The following is a 16481-nucleotide window of genomic DNA, read 5'->3' on the forward strand; positions in this document are numbered from 1 at the left end:
TGTTTTTAACAATTGACCTATTTCCTAATTTACTGAATACCCTGTATATTTATATATTATATACATTATTCTCTCTTATTACCTCTTACTTATTATTAGTAGTAAAAAGTATTTTAAAATGAAAAAAGCNAGTAGTAAAAAGTATTTTAAAATGAAAAAAGTGTATTTACTGAAAAACATTTAATTCATAATTGATTTACTTCTAAATATATAAAGTTTTATTCTTACCGAGTGTTTGTCTGTTTTTACTGTTTCTTATACCATCTCATAAACGATTAATGGATTGGAGTACTGGTGGTGTTAGAGGTGTTGGAATTGATGATAAACCTCCATCGGTAAGACACTAAAGATTTTGTGATAACTTTTTTTTTATTTTTTGCCTTTTTAAATTAGTAGTAAACTTTTTTAGCTTCAATGCGAAGCTGAGAAGGTATTGTAGTAAATAGCTGAGGAAGTATTAAATAACGTCGATTTTAGTATAATATAAGTTTCACAACAGTAGTAAGCAATTTTTGAATTCTTGAGCATATTAATAATGGTAGGATAAAAAATATATAAAGGGAAACATTAAAAGTATAGGGGGATTGACATTTTGCCAAAAAAACGTTGAACTACTGGTCAGGATTAATTTTGTGTTACATTTTTATATTACATTTTGACTTTGTGTTTTTATGTTTCATAAATAAAATAATTATTCAAAAATCTACTTGAGAGTAAATACTTTATATCCATCATGCTATTACAAATTGTATGTGTGCAGCAAGAGTCGAGGTTGGACTACTGGTCCTTTAGTTGATCATAACAATTAGTGTGTGTGCTGGCTAGTTTTTGGGCTTAACCATTCTTTAGTAGGTATAGTGAAAAGGTAACTGTGCTGGTGGCTGACAAGGAGCCACCCTTCAGTCTGCTACTTTTGAGCTAGACCGTCTAGTTTAGACGGATCTAAACTCTACCTCTTTAGTAGTTCACTAATTGGAGGGATTGGGGCTGACCAGTGTATCCAACTGGAGGACTCGAGAAGAGCTAAAAACGATGAACTTAAAAAAGTATTAATTAATATGTGTATGACTTTTTTTGTCTTTGTCGGGATACTACTGATGTACGACAGTATTCATTTTATTATGTCTGTTGTTTTTTTTTTAAACTGCTATAACTTTTTAAAAATGAACAAATCATTTCAACAAACCTATCATTTGATATATTTTTGTAAACCTGCCCTGTTCAAAATGGCAACTTTTCCAAAAAAATTAACTTTTTCAACTTAATTTTTGAAAATGTTCTGGAAATACTGACACTTTTATATATATCTTAAATTAAAGCTTATGTAATATACTTTATTATGAAAAAAAAAATTGAACTTAAGTTTCTCTTTGTGGTGAAAATAACTGCTGTATTCAAAAATATGCTATTATTGTGTTAAAATTCTAAGTTTTGTTTTTTATTTTAAAATACCTTACGAGGAGACTATGCTGATTTTCATAAATATTATATATATCTAATTAACATAGCATAGAAAGTTCAATTTCTTTAAATTTCTTTGCTTCTTTTAAGTAAAAAAAAAAATAACTTTAAAATTTGAATTAGCTTAAATTACCATTTTTTCGGTCAACGAATGCAACATATGGTTGCCTATTCGGTAACACTTGTGTCTTATGCGCTTGGAGTACGTGGTTCAAATCTGCTAGTGCAAGTGAAATTTTTACATTTTTTTCTTAATTATTTAATTAGAAAGAAATGTTCAGCTCATTTGATTTTAATCTCATTAAAATTCAATAACTTCAATAAATTTTAATTTGACCATATTTATGATAAATATGCAAAAAAATTATTGAGCTTTTCTAAAAAATTTACTGTAAATAGTAATAATAAAATTTCCCATTGCATATTAATCTTAACAATAACATTTTTTTAATTCTCATAAAATGTTCTATTTAATGATGTCAATTTCAAACTTGCAATTTTAGGTAACAAATACAACTTTTTTTATCATAAATTTTCAAAAATATACTATGAAGGACCAAAAAATTAGTTAAAAATGATATTTTGCATTGATTATTTTTATAATTAACATATAATTATAATTATATTTATAATTTATAATTAATTAACATATTAAAAATAAAAATCAGTAATGATTTGAAAACAAATTTTTTTTTGTTTTAATAATTTTTTTACATGTAAATACTCATTTTTTACTAATTAGTAATAATATCAAGACTTAAAAATAATAAAAAAGTCTAATTACAGATTTGAAAGCAGTGTGAAAAATTGAAAAATAAAAGTGTATTTATGCTTCTGATGAAAGTTCCTAGTAGTCCAGTGTATTTATTCATAAGTAACACAATTTTTTTTTTTAAAGTATTGCATTAAGCCCTTTAAATTTTTATACTCATTAAAAGTAAAGAAATATTCAACTACTTTATTATTTTTATAATTTCTCCGTATAAATTACAATATTAAATTATTGATAATTAATTTCATACTAAATTTAACTACTATAATTAGTATTTATTCATATATTATATTTTTAAATCAAAAACCACTAATGAGGATACAATTAAGGAAATGGGAGTTTTTGTTGCTTTTGTAATTAACCACCAATTTCTTAGAATTAAACACTCTACAGATTTGTACCGAAGCATTTTTTATGATAGTGATTTTAATCACTGTCAGATATCCATGTCTATACTGCGATACTGTTTTTTTTTTTTAATTTGATGAAATTAAAACTTGGACTAATAAAAAAAAATGTGTTAATTTTAGTGTATATTGATTAAAACTCAATCATTTTTTTTAGATTTAGTACATGAAGTAGTAATTTAGAATTTGATAGTCTAAAACTATTATACATTTGGTTTGTTAAGTTTTACTTATATTTAGTTACTTTGACATTTATTTATCATTATTATATTGTTATTTAGAGCATTTTAATATATGTTGTATATTAAATCTTAAATTTATTTGGAAATTACTTGTTAAAATTATTTTTTTTTCAATTTTTAATATACAATGTTATTAATTTATTCAGACATCAATATCTAAGTGGAAAAAATGGTCTGAAATTGAAGCTGGGCCTGGTGGAAGAATATCAGGTTCTGTATGTGGATTAGATCCTAAGTATGTAATTTTTTATTAAAAATTAATTTGACTTTTGTACATTATACTCGTATTTTATATATATGAAAAATGAACAGGTATTGCGAAGCTCCAGCATCTGTTGCACCTTATGAATGGCCAGATGATATTACTAAATGGCCAATATGTCGTAAAATGAGTGGTCGTGGTAGTGCTAGACATAGTTGGGGAAGTTCTGTTATAAGTCAAAAACTCACATCTGCTGAGCATATGATATGTGAGGTTATAGGTCATCCATGTTGTATTGGTATTCATGGCACGTGTCATATAACTACAAGAGAATATTGTGATTTTGTTCACGGTTATTTTCATGATGATGCCTCTCTTTGTTCTCAAGTATGATAAACATTATTAATCTATGTAGTTTATTATTTATTAATTATGTTATATAATTTTTAAATAGGTGTCATGCTTAAATGATGTCTGTGGACTTATTCCATTTTTTTCCCCAGAAATTCCTGATCAATTTTATAGATTATGGATATCCCTTTTCATACATGCTGGGTGAGTAAAATAAACATTTGGAATAACATTAGATTATATAATCTGTCTAAATTTATTAAGTGTAAATAATAATCATTCTTTAAGTTAAAAGTATTTGTAATCTTATACTTACCTTATGTTTATTGTTTATTTAATAAAGTAGAAATCTGCACTTGTCAATAATTGCTTTCAATTCTTTGAAATTTCCTTACAATTTTTTGCTATTATTATTCCAAGTATATTTTGCTATCTTTTATTTAATAAGTTCATAATATCAATTTAGTGATAATATAATAGTATAATATTTTTCACTATCAAAGATTAACACAAACATTTCATACTCTATCTATTTGTTTCAGAATTTTACATTTGGCAACAACTATTGTCATTCAATATTTTTTAATGAGGGATTTAGAAAAATTGACTGGCTCTTTAAGGATAGCATTAATATACTTAGGTTCTGGAGTTGCTGGTAATCTAGGTAGTGCAATATTTGTTCCATATAGAGCTGATGTAAGTTGATAATTAACTTAAAATAATTGTATTGCTTTTAAATATATTTTATTGACCATGGATTTTTTTATTGCAGGTGGGTCCAGCTGGTTCACAGTTTGGTCTTTTAGCATGTCTTATTGTAGAAGTTATTAACTGTTGGCCTATGTTAAAAAGGCCCGAGCAGGCTCTTTCAAAACTATTAGCTATCACATTCTTACTTTTCCTGCTCGGGCTGTTACCTTGGGTAGACAATTTTGCCCATTTATTTGGATTTATATTTGGATTCCTCCTGTCATATGCATTACTGCCATTTGTTTCATTTGGTCCATATGATCGACAAAAGAAAATTTTTCTTATTTGGGTGTGTTTATTATCAGCATTGTTTTTATTCATTTTACTTTTGTTATTGTTCTATCTTATACCAATGTATGAATGTGGATGGTGTAGTTACTTTAACTGTATACCTATTACTAAAGACTTTTGTGCGAATCAAAATATTAACTTTAAAAAAGATGATTATATGGTATGACAAATGTGGTGGCGACGGTATAAGACCGCGCATACATTAGTGACTAAAAATGTGACTAATAAAAGGTTTGTGACTTTAGCAACCTCTTGTGGAATACTTGAGGTAATTAATAAATTTTTTGTTTTATATTATTTGCAAAATAAATAAGTTTCAAAAAAAAACTTTTTATGTTTAGAATACATGATTTTGAAATATAATATTGTCTGTTTTTTCTTATTAAGAGTATGATTGTGAAATACTGTACTATACTATTATAATTAAAATTAACAATGGTGTCGACTGAAATTTATTAGTACTAAGTATCAATAAGGATTAGTATCTAACTAATTGTGTTATTTATTATTACTAATAAATTACTTGTTACTAATTCAAATATAATATGAATTTAACTGTAATAAATAACTATCTTATTAAATTTGACACTTTGTAAATTAAGTTATTACCATATTTTTTTTTTTTACTTTCATTAATTGTAAAACCATTTTAACTTTTTACTTAAGTGGTATGAAAAATGTAATACATTTATGACTAGCAATATGTAATATTAATAGCTTCTATTTTTAAAGAAAATTACATATTTCATTTAATTATAATATATATTAAAATTAAAACCATATTAATTTATACAATGAAATAATGAGATTAAATAACAACAAAATAAATTATGCTTTTGGAAGTATTAATATTTTGAGTAATTATTTTGTTTATATTATTGAAAGCTGTTACTTATAATCTTATATCAAATTCAGCCATAAGTCAAATAAAAAAGTAATGAATTAGAGAAATTTTGTTGGTATCCTAGATCAAAAATACCATTTCTTTAATTATAAAACAAATAGTGTTCTTTTAATGAACAATTAAATTTTTAATAATGTCATTTATAAACCCTAAATACATTTCTTTCTGCAATAGACATTGAACCTTAATTTAAAATTAAGGTTCAAAAATATATGATGAATAATGCAAAATTTGAGTTGTTCAGTTGTATAGTATTTAATAATTGTTTATTTTACTAATAACAGTTAATTTTAAAAATGGCAAAGCAAAATATTAATTATGAACATATATATATTTTACTAGTGGACGGTCATATATATATATATATATATATGTGTGTGTGTGAATGTTATTATTGTTATAATAATGTTTCAAATTATAAAATTAATTTTTATCTTATTCTAATGCTTTTAATTATGAAACTAAGTTATATTTCTATTGCAGTGTATATGGGCCAAATAATTATTTTGTATTATGCTTTTCAGAATAAAAGAAATGAAACTTTATTAAATGTACTATTGTCGATTTTTGATAGTTTTGATTTGTTACTTTTAGAGTATAGAGTATTATTTAAACACTAAAATCACCATTTCTACATACAAATATTATACAAGCTGATTAAAATAATAATACATACTTATTTTTCTTAAATAAATTTTGTATTAATATTGCATCAACACCTACATAAATTCTAAAGATTAATTGACATACGATAATTAATAAAGCTATATTAATATATTTATACCTATATTCTATTTAAAATTATTCGAACCTAATTTATCATTTATTTGAATATGTAAAAATAATTATTATATCTAAAATTCTCTAAATAATATTTAATATATTGATAAAAACGATGAAAAATATAATTTGTGCTATTATAGAATTTTAATTTTAAGTGTCATTCGATGTGTATTAATGATAAGTATATATTTTAAAATTGTATGCAAATTTTGTAAATAATTTTGTAATATAAAAAAATCTCCTGTATTATAATATATATTCTACATCGACCAAAATAAAGTGGTGTATTATATAATATATGTTACTATTAATAATTATTTATTTATATTTAGACTATTATACACATCTAAGTTTGTTCACTAGTATCAATTGTACTTTCCATGTTATTATGATAGCATAGAAATTTCCAATAAACACCTAGAGCTGCCAATGATACTCCCGTGAGATGTGTGTCACAATCAAATCTGAGAAAAAAACATAAAATATTTATAAGACTAACCAAATTAATAAATAAGTCTCAAAGAAGACTTTATTTAACTTTAATAATTATAATTATTTTATCATAAAGTTCACGATATTTTTTTTATATTAAAAATGTATAGAATCTTACATGAGATTTCAATATACAACACTAAAAAAAATTATTTCGCATGAGTAATTTGATTTGAAACAAAAATTTCATATCAAATCTAAAAATTCTTAAAATTATAATTTTGAACCCAACCTCAAACTATGCGTTTTGAAATATTTTCATTAATATCCAGTGGAAACACTATGGATATCAAAATATAAATATATCACATTTTATATTTTTTGTGGAGTACATTAAATACAATAAAACATTATACAAATTAATATTACTGTTTTTCTATCGCATTTTGAAAACATCCTTGTTGATTCTGCAAAGACAATATGAATGATAACCATTCTGGTCGTATAAAATCTATCATGTTCTCCATTCCACAGACAGCAACTAAATTATGAATTGGTTTGTTAAACATATAATTATTTGTTATTACTAATTAAATTATTTATTGAATGCGATTTGAGGACGGCTAATGTGAGCGTAGATGATGTGAGAGATCGTGTCAAGTGGAAGTTTAGGATAGGGTGGCCGACCCCAAGTAGTTGGGATTAAGGCAAAGAAAAAGAAGAATTATATTTTTAAATAATTACTCACAAAAACTAAGTATGTTGCTAAAATTATCTTAGTTATGCATTAAAAAAAAAAATTAAATTTTATTAAAGGAAATCTAAATTGCGTTGCTAACATACTTAAGAATTATATAGTAGTTGTCATTTAAAAATAGAGAAAAAAGAATAACCATTTGTGAAATTTTAATCATGCACGCAAAAACATTTTAAAGAAAAATCACCATAATGGTTTTTTTAATCAAATAATTACTTTGTTCAATAAATAAATCTCTGTAATCATAAAGAATGTTTGGGCTGTTAATCATGTATTCGGCTTCATTGACCATAGTATTACACTTGTCTTGTATAAATCCATCCAATATAATTTGAATATTGTGCTTTAGACACTTCATCTGAAAAATTAGTTATGTGCTTTCTTATGTGATTAGGTTATATTATATTACTTTTATTAAAGCCAAACCTTCTTTAAAATATGAATGTATAATACTTGATGAGTAAGTGCGTAACCCAGAAAATTATCTTCAAGTTCACTTCGGATACATTTTGTAGAAGGCCGGCAGTCAGTAAGTAACTCTAATATGCATGTATCAGAGACATTTTGAAAAAACAAATCTTCACTAGCCATTGATTTCACGTCAAAATCACTTATTGGTATTACATGGGTTTTCCAAATAAATTTTCTAAACGAAGTCCACAAATTGTTATCAAGAATTCTTTTAGCTAAAAAAATTATAGCCTTATAAAATTATAATATTATTTACGTTATAATAATTTCATAATGAATTTGTTCTAATTTTCATTTTTAAAAGATCAACAACTTGATGATATCCAAAAATTAAACATTCATTATATAATAAATATTAGATAGATACAGTAATAATATTGTATCTATTTATTTATTTATTTATGTATTGTTTGTTGCATATGCAACAGGTTGTAAAAAATGCTAATAAAAAAAATTGATCAACGATATATTTAGAACTCAGAGAAGACTTAAAACGCAATAATTAATGTACTGTATTGTTAAAAGATACATGAAATTTTCTAATAAATACTTTTATTGTCAAGTAATTTTAAAAATTCATATATTTTCAGTGTTAATTTACTACTTTTTTTTTTATTAATTTAAATTGTTAAACGATTTATATAATTATAAAAATATCGCTCCTTAAATTTTCATCGATGACCTTTTACTGTATATTATAAAATATGCTGATTTTTTTTTGTCAATACTTATTTTTGAGACTGTTATATTTGCTTTAAAAAATCTTTCGTTTAGTTTGTTAGCCATTTTACTGATAGCATAAGAACGTTTAAGTAAATTGAATGATTTTCTATTCATCTTGAAGTTTTTAGCGCAAGATAACATCTGTCCTAAAAAAGTTAATTTTTTTTTAATTAAGTGTAAATGCATCATAAAATAAACTAGCCACAGTTTAAATAAAATTTTTGCAATTATACTACTATTATTTATTATATCCTACAGTTATTATATTTTGATTATATGATGACTTGAATTCAATAACGGGCTAAGTGCCAAAAAGCTGATTTTTGGATTAGCCTCAGAAAATGTTCTAAGTACCAAGCCCAATAACATGTGAAACGGGCTAAGTGCCTTGGTTAATAATATTATAGGTAAAAACATCCGTTAGATAATGTGTGTGTTATGTGCTGGGTTTTTGTAGTGAAATAACGTGCTAAGAGCCACTAAATATATAATTTCTATTTTTGATCATGTTAATGTTATTTCCCATACTGATAACACGACCCGTCTTATAATAAAAATAATTATTTTAGTTATCAGTATATGTTGGTCGTTCAAACGGAATAGGTATACGCACATTACATGTATATTTCACGTATATTTATTTTACTTAAAATATTACCTATTTATTATTAATAAAATGCCAAAAAAACAGTCAGTGCGTAATGAAAAAATAATTCGTAGAAGTGTAGGAAAACCTTATGTGAACAAAAAAAATGTTTTGGTTGAAGGAAAAACAAAATGATTACTGTGTATACATATGATGATAATGTGTATACATTACAAACTTAGCATTAATACCATGATAAGAAATTAGATAAGACAATTATTACTTATCACTCCCATTCAAAAGTATATTGAAAAGATAGCGTTTTCTTCTGTCCTTTTCTCAATATGTATTTCAATGTTTAATACCGTAAAATAGTACATGAAAATTCAAATTTTCACAAACTTCAAAACGCTACAGAATATTTACTACTGAATATTAATAAGATATTTTTTTACTAAAATTTTTCTTAAATTCTACTCTACAAAATAGCTATCTTAGATTTTTTTTTACATTTTATTTAAAATTTAAAAATAATTAATATTTTTAATAAAATGTAAAAAAATTAATTATTGAGATATAGCTATATACCTAACGTATAACTATTATTTAAAAAAAAAATCAACTAAAAATATTAACTGGATCAAAAGTTATTTAAGTTGTCAGTGAGTGGTGGGCCACTCTGTATACTGGAAAACTTCGAATTTCAAAATGTTCTTGGCTCAAAATAACAAAAGACAAGCCCGGTGTGGTGCAAACAAAGACTACCTTCAGTGAACTTGAAGCTTGGAGCGCGTGCAAAGTCATCAAGAAAGGTGTGAAAGTTAACACAATAAAAGAGATGGATTTACCGTCCTTGATATGTGAAAATAAAATATCAGTCGAAAAAAAAAAATCTTCAGCAAATGCTACCATTTCTAAAAGAAGAAAATAAAGAATTTTTCGAAAAATTAATTAAGTAAATGAAGCTATTTTTTTTCTCTACGTTTTTTACTATTTGTAAAAACTTAAGTCTAATATTATCAAAATATCTGTATTTAAGATCTATTAAATTTGTAAAAAAATTAAAAAAATTCTTTGGCACTTGACACGTTTTTACCGAAATATACTGCTGTGACTTAACATGTTTTATCATTTTTTTTAGTATAAGATTTTTTAAAACTTATATTTTGCATGAGTAGTGTTAAGTATAAGTTATTAAAGGGTATTACATTTTTATTGACATTTATTTTTACAATTTTCCTCTGGTTTCAAAAAAGTTGTGAATAGTTCAATATCAACTTTTTGGCACTTAGCCCGTTATTGAATTCAAGTCCTCATATAATAATAATGTATTAATAATGATTTAAAGAAAGACGTGCTAAAGAATTAAGAATGAATAAGAATAGTTTAAAAATATCATTTCGTTATAAAATGTACCTTTCATGATAGATACTCCCAACATTAAACTCGTGTCCAGGTTGTTTACGTCAGTGTTAATATAATATGATATCGTAGATTCTATTGCATCGAATATTTTGTCCTCCCAATCTTGAGGTGTAATTATGTTTTCTACAAAAAATCCGTTTACTGTGAAAATTATTAAAAAGAAACTCACAAAATAAAAAGACGACATTTTTTCATTCGATTGAAACAGATAATAAAAATATTTTCGCATTCACTAGTCTTTTATGTAAATGAAAAAGGTTAGATTGAAATAAATGTTTATCACAAGGGTTTTGATGGTATTATGTAATAACCTTCAAGGGTTTTCATTTTGTTAAGATTTATTAGTAGATCGAAAGCCAAAGGGTAGGATTAGAATATGTCTTCATGTTTTATGCGGTTGGAAATACCTCTATTTTCCAATTAAGATGTTGACAGTGAAAAATTATGTCTTGAAATCTTAAATCTTTGGAATAGATTTACGATTGGCTTTATTTTTTGGGATGATAATAGATATTTTCACTTCCAACAATTGTTTAAGCGATATAATTACCAACGTATTTAATAATATATTGTCTAATGTCTAGTTATCAGGGGTAAAATTACAAAAAAAAAAGTGAATCCGGGGCTTCTGTTCAAATTTACTTGAATTGAAACATGACTAATAGCAGTGACTTTTTATTGGAAACCGGACTTTTATCATATTCAAGTCCAATATTTGATGCGGGGAACAAAAAAAGATGAGATGTATATTAATAAAAAAATTGTTTTAATTAACAAGGTGTTTTTCTATATATTTTATTTTGTTAGCAACTTCATTTTACTTTATTATTTAAATAGAATTCAATTAATTAATTTTACTAGTTGCAATTATATTTAATTTAACAAGCTTTTTAGATATTTAATTATTAATATATATTTATTTCTGAAAAATGATCTAGTCGTGTACCAGAAGGGAATTTAGATATGTAATCAAAAATTAATTATTAAAAAACAATAGCACAGTTGAGTCGTGGCACAGTATAGACGTGAGATAGTTGGGATAAGTAAAGATCTGACAGGGATTAAAATCACATCATAAGAAACGCTTCAGTGCAAATTTGTAGATAGTGTTTAATTTTAAGAAATTGATGGATTATTCTAAAAGCAAATTCCTATTTTTTGTTCTACTTCGACTTTTGAACTTCTAGTACATAAAATAAGCTCTATTTTAACATATATTTAAAAGACGCAATATTTTTAAAAGTTAAGTTGAAAAAGTTGTAATTTTGAATCCCCCCTGTGGGCAGATAAAGGGTCAGATATATAAAAAAAAAATATATCAAATGATAGGTAAGGACATTGTGCATCTATTAAAAAAAAAATTATCTTGATTTGTTCAATTATGAAAAAGTTATGACAGTTTTAAGTAAAAATACAAACCAGCACACGGGGGTCGCGGTACAGTGGTAACGTTACATAGTTGGACCAAGTATAAAGATATCTGACAATGATTAAAATCACTATAAAAAAAAAACGCTTCAATGCAAATCTTTAGATAGTGTTTCACCGTGAAGACAAAATAAAGTACGAAATTTTTTTTTTCATAATAAAGTACATTACATTAGCTTTAATTTAAGATATATATAAAAGTATCAGACTTTCCGGAACACTTTCAAAAGTTAAGTTGAAAATGTAAATTTTTTGTGAAAAAGTTGACATTTTGAATTTCCCCCTGTAGACAGGTAAAGAGTCAGATTTATAAAAAAAATATACCAAATGATAATTAAAGACATCATGCATCCATAAAATTTTATTGATCCATACATCTTTCAAAAAGTTATAACAGTATAAAGTTAAAGATATAAAAAATATTTTTTTTACAAAAATCGTAATCTTTTTATTAACTTTGATGTCTGTTTTCACAATAAAGATAAAACAAAGTCCGAAATTTTTTTTTTTCATAATAAAGTACATTACATTATCTTTAATTTAAGATATATATAAAAGTGTCAGACTTTCCGGAACATTTTCAAAAGTCAAGTTGAAAAAGTTGTCATTTTAAATCCCTCCCTGTGGGCAGGTTTATGGTCAGATTTATAAAAAAATTATATTGATTTGTTCAATTTTGAAAAAGTTATGGCAGTTTTAAGTAAAAAAAATTAAAAACATTTCAAAAATGAACGACTTTTAAATTTGTATTTTTTCTTTTGGAGATTTCTTCCATTTACGGAGAACGAGGGAAATTTTTTCAATTTTTTAGTGTAATGTCTTCGATTAGATACAATTTGTGATCTTTTGACGTATCGTTGAAAGAAATCGGTTCGGTGAGAGCTGAGAAAAAGTGGTAATAGACACACACAAAAAAAAAAATTAAAATTAATAAACACATCATAGTAAAATTAATACCTTCTCAGCTTCGCATCGAAACTAAAACTAACCAAGGAAAATCCTTTGGTATTTTAAACATTTTACAATCATAATTTTTGGTAGCAATTCTTGAGTTAATGCAGTTTTTTACAATGCAACATAAAACATTCTAATAATTATTATATAAAAGAAGGAAAATTAATGAAATAAAATGATTAAAAGTAAAATTCTAATAATATATATTTTCACTCAACCGGTATTATTTCTTTTCATGACAACAAAATGATAATATCAATACCTACAATAAAATGGCTGCTACTTTTTGCTGTCATATTGAAGTGATTATAGTTTGATAGTAACATCCCTGTCTAAGATCATAATAATGATAAAAATGTTAACAATGAATATTATTTTGTTATAGATTTTAACCGCCAAATAGATGTAATAATTTATCAATTAAATAATACAAATTTTTAAAATAATTGTTTACATCTACAAAAGAAATAATAATATAGTATTGTTAAGTTTATCGGTTTTTTTTTATTTTTATAAATTTGGTTTCATTCAACATTTTTCTGTAAACTCGTTTTGTTTATTTTAGGTATGATGATACTTTAAATTTATTAACTTAGAATTATTATTTACATATGACGATTTCAAATCATTTACGTGATATTTACTGTTAAAGTTGATTTTGAATTATTCATTATTTTTTGAGTTCGAATTAAATTGAAAAAAATACATATAAATTAAAATGTAAGAACTTACAATAGCCCATTATTAAATTTATTTTTCAATTAAAAAAAAAATGTGACGCTTTTAACCTTTTATTTTTTAGTTTTCCTCTTAAATCCTATAGCCCCATTTACATGTTACTGGGTTTTGCACTTAGAAAATTTTTTAGGATTATCTCTATTTAATTTTGTTTTTTGTACACAGCGAGTTATTGACACGAAGACCTCGTATGTATTATTTTTAGTATTAAGTGAAATTATATTACCCAAATATTTTTAAAATATTAAAATAATGTATATGGGAAAATTTATACCAATATTTATTATAGAACCCATATTATAAGAATTTAGCAAAAAAATTTAATTGTATGTTTAAATAATTATGATTATTGCTATCAAATTATCGAATTTTAATAATAACTTTGAATTTGACATTTGTTTTTTATAAGAGGTTAAAATTAAAAATAATTGTTAATGTAACAACAGTTTATAAGCTAATGGCATAAGCGACATTTTTATCAACAATTTTTTTTCTTAAAATTGAAAACTACTTGTATACTTTAAATCAATTGAATTTGAGTATTTTTGGTAAGATGTTGATGACACCACATAGTCGACAAATAATTTGTTAATTAAAAAGTTGTTTACATTGATACATTTTTTAATTTTAATTTATTTTTTAGTATCTAAAATGTCAACTGAGCCACCTCCAACTAAAAAATCTAAGCTGTTTGGGAAAGATACTAGCACCTCTTCACAAAGCAATTTTTTAAAAGATATATCAGAACAAAGGAAAAAAGTAAAAAATAATAATCATATATTAGAAATATAGAGTAAAATTATTATTAATATGATTTAATAATATATTAGACAGCTCCTTCTGTAATGGAATTCAAATATAACAAGAAACGTATCAGAGTTTTATCTGAAGTTAAAGAAGTTCCTCAGTGGGCAGATGGTGTTATTTATTGGACTTTTAGAGATGAGCGTATTCATGGTAAATTTACATGATATATTTAAGAACTCACTGCAAATACCTGACAAATCCACTTTTTGAGATTAAAAAAAAAAAAAAGTACAAATTTATTTATTTTGTAATTTAACTCAACATGTAGCAGTTTTATGTAAAACAAATTTTAAATTTTTATTAAAGTAAAATTGTCTGGTTGTAACAGTGAGGGCTTGAATTACTTGTATAATTAATAAAATGTTTTCACTGGTCATGTGTAAAGAAAATAATTCTGAACATTTTTTTATTTATTCTCATTTAAGAAAACAAGTTTCTCATTAATATTTTCAAATATTAATAAAATTTAATGTCAACTTTTTTTTAATCTAGATAATTGGGCATTCCTTTATGCTCAAAAATTAGCTTTAAAAAACAAAGTGTCATTGCATATTACATTTTGCAGATTACAAAAGTTTTTGGATTGTAGTCTACGTCATTATAAACATATATTTGATGGTAAAATATTGTTATAAAACGTTATATTAACTCTTTTTAATTACAAATAATATTATGTTTTCTAGGTTTAAAAGAATTAGAAGCTGAATGCAATTCATTAAATATACAATTTCATTTTTTGATTGGTTGTGCAGCTGATGTCTTACCTGACTTTGTTAAAAAACATAAATTAGGTGTCATTGTAGTTGATTTCATGCCTCTTCGAGAGCATATATCATGGGTAAAGCAGCTTGCTAAAAGTGTTGGATCAGAAATTCCAGTTGTGCAAGTTGATGCTCATAATATTGTACCCTGTTGGGTTGCATCTGATAAATTAGAATATTCTGCTAGGACAATAAGGAATAAAATAAATAATAAGCTTTCAGAATTTTTAACAGAATTTCCCCCTATTATTAAACACCCATACAGTGGCAAGCTGAAAGCTCAAGTAAGTTATTTTTAACCATTTTGCTATAATTAATTGTAGCCTTTTTAGTTTGAAGCACTTTCCATAAAAATTTAATAATTAAGAATTTTTTTGTCTCATGTAATAATTTATTTTAAATGATAATCTTTTACTATTTTGTTTTATGTATTCTATGTCTACTTCATTATTTTAGTTTTTATTTATTTATCTAGGCAACAAACTGGAAAGAAGCTGATAAAACACTTGAGGTGAATCGAGATGTTGAACAGGTTCTTGGATTAAAAGCTGGGTATAAATCAGGAATGAATGAATTAGAAAATTTTATAATAAAAAGATTGGCAAATTATGCTACTGCCCGTAATAATCCTTTGAAAAATGCACTAAGTAATCTTTCTCCGTGGTTGCATTTTGGTAAATACTAAAAATAATAAAGATTTTTAATAATTAAAGTACACATACATAATGTATATATATAAAAAATATATTATATTCTTTGATGTATATCTCATGTATAATTTTAGAAAATTAATCTTATATAAATCTTAAATACGTTAAAAATCCAAGTCCAATAACCAAGCAAGTGAGTTGTATTGATTAAAACTCTCACTATATATTGGGTTAAATCTTAATCTTTATTTCACAAAGAAAAGCAAAATTGTTAACAAAAAAATTCTAATTATTATTTAGATTTTCCAAAGCCTTAAAATCAAAATTTTTTCTTCGGGTATTGATTTTGTGTTTAGTACCTCTTTTATATTATTTTTATTTTTGATATTTGTGGTTAACTTTTTAGGTCTGTATTTGGATAATACTATGATATTAGATATCAGGATAAATCAAGTTTAAGACCCTGAGTTTCTTTTTTGTAAACCTTTCCTGTTAACTAGGCTAAATGACTAATACAATTTCTAAATATTACATTCTACTTTTATAAATATTTCTTTTTATTCTGATAGTTTTATGGATCCACAGA

The 16481-nt window shown here is 24.5% G+C and overlaps 4 protein-coding genes across 9 annotated transcripts in view; 3 read left to right on the top strand and 1 right to left on the bottom strand.

Moving 5' to 3' along the window:
• LOC126905454 (inactive rhomboid protein 2-like) overlaps positions 1-16481 on the top strand; it is a 60731-nt gene that overhangs the window by 29735 nt on the left and 14515 nt on the right. The gene's annotated exons all lie outside the window — the stretch shown is intronic.
• On the top strand, positions 195-4839 carry LOC126905457 (inactive rhomboid protein 1-like). The gene is made up of 6 exons (XM_050685168.1): positions 195-335; positions 3029-3117; positions 3195-3471; positions 3539-3639; positions 3978-4131; positions 4208-4839. Exons 1-6 carry the CDS (start codon positions 279-281, stop codon positions 4640-4642), a joined length of 1113 nt encoding a protein of 370 aa, XP_050541125.1. The 5' UTR covers positions 195-278; the 3' UTR covers positions 4643-4839.
• Positions 6308-16481, bottom strand: part of LOC126905458 (UPF0764 protein C16orf89 homolog) — a 31518-nt gene continuing 21344 nt past the window's right edge. The window contains exons 1-7 of one of the 3 annotated variants that reach the window (XM_050685172.1): positions 12943-13161; positions 10549-10680; positions 8552-8692; positions 7779-8038; positions 7569-7710; positions 7025-7136; positions 6313-6627 (exon numbers count right to left, since the gene is read on the bottom strand). In XM_050685172.1, the coding sequence (XP_050541129.1) occupies positions 6510-6627; positions 7025-7136; positions 7569-7710; positions 7779-8038; positions 8552-8692; positions 10549-10573 (798 nt within the window). In that variant the 5' untranslated portion in view covers positions 10574-10680; positions 12943-13161 and the 3' untranslated portion in view covers positions 6313-6509. Of the gene's footprint in view, positions 6628-7024; positions 7137-7568; positions 7711-7778; positions 8039-8551; positions 8693-10548; positions 10752-12942; positions 13162-16481 lie in introns of those variants that run through there. The other 2 variants (XM_050685169.1, XM_050685171.1) reach the window with 2 other exon arrangements.
• On the top strand, positions 13319-15945 carry LOC126905460 (deoxyribodipyrimidine photo-lyase-like). The gene is made up of 6 exons (XM_050685173.1): positions 13319-13504; positions 14321-14436; positions 14508-14634; positions 14977-15102; positions 15168-15529; positions 15721-15945. The coding sequence occupies exons 2-6, from the start codon at positions 14329-14331 to the stop codon at positions 15928-15930; spliced, it is 933 nt and encodes a 310-aa protein (XP_050541130.1). The 5' UTR covers positions 13319-13504; positions 14321-14328; the 3' UTR covers positions 15931-15945.

The sequence above is a fragment of the Daktulosphaira vitifoliae genome, unplaced genomic scaffold (genome assembly GCF_025091365.1).
Source record: "Daktulosphaira vitifoliae isolate Bord-2020 unplaced genomic scaffold, ASM2509136v1 Scaffold_4, whole genome shotgun sequence".
Taxonomy (NCBI): Eukaryota; Metazoa; Arthropoda; class Insecta; order Hemiptera; family Phylloxeridae; genus Daktulosphaira; species Daktulosphaira vitifoliae.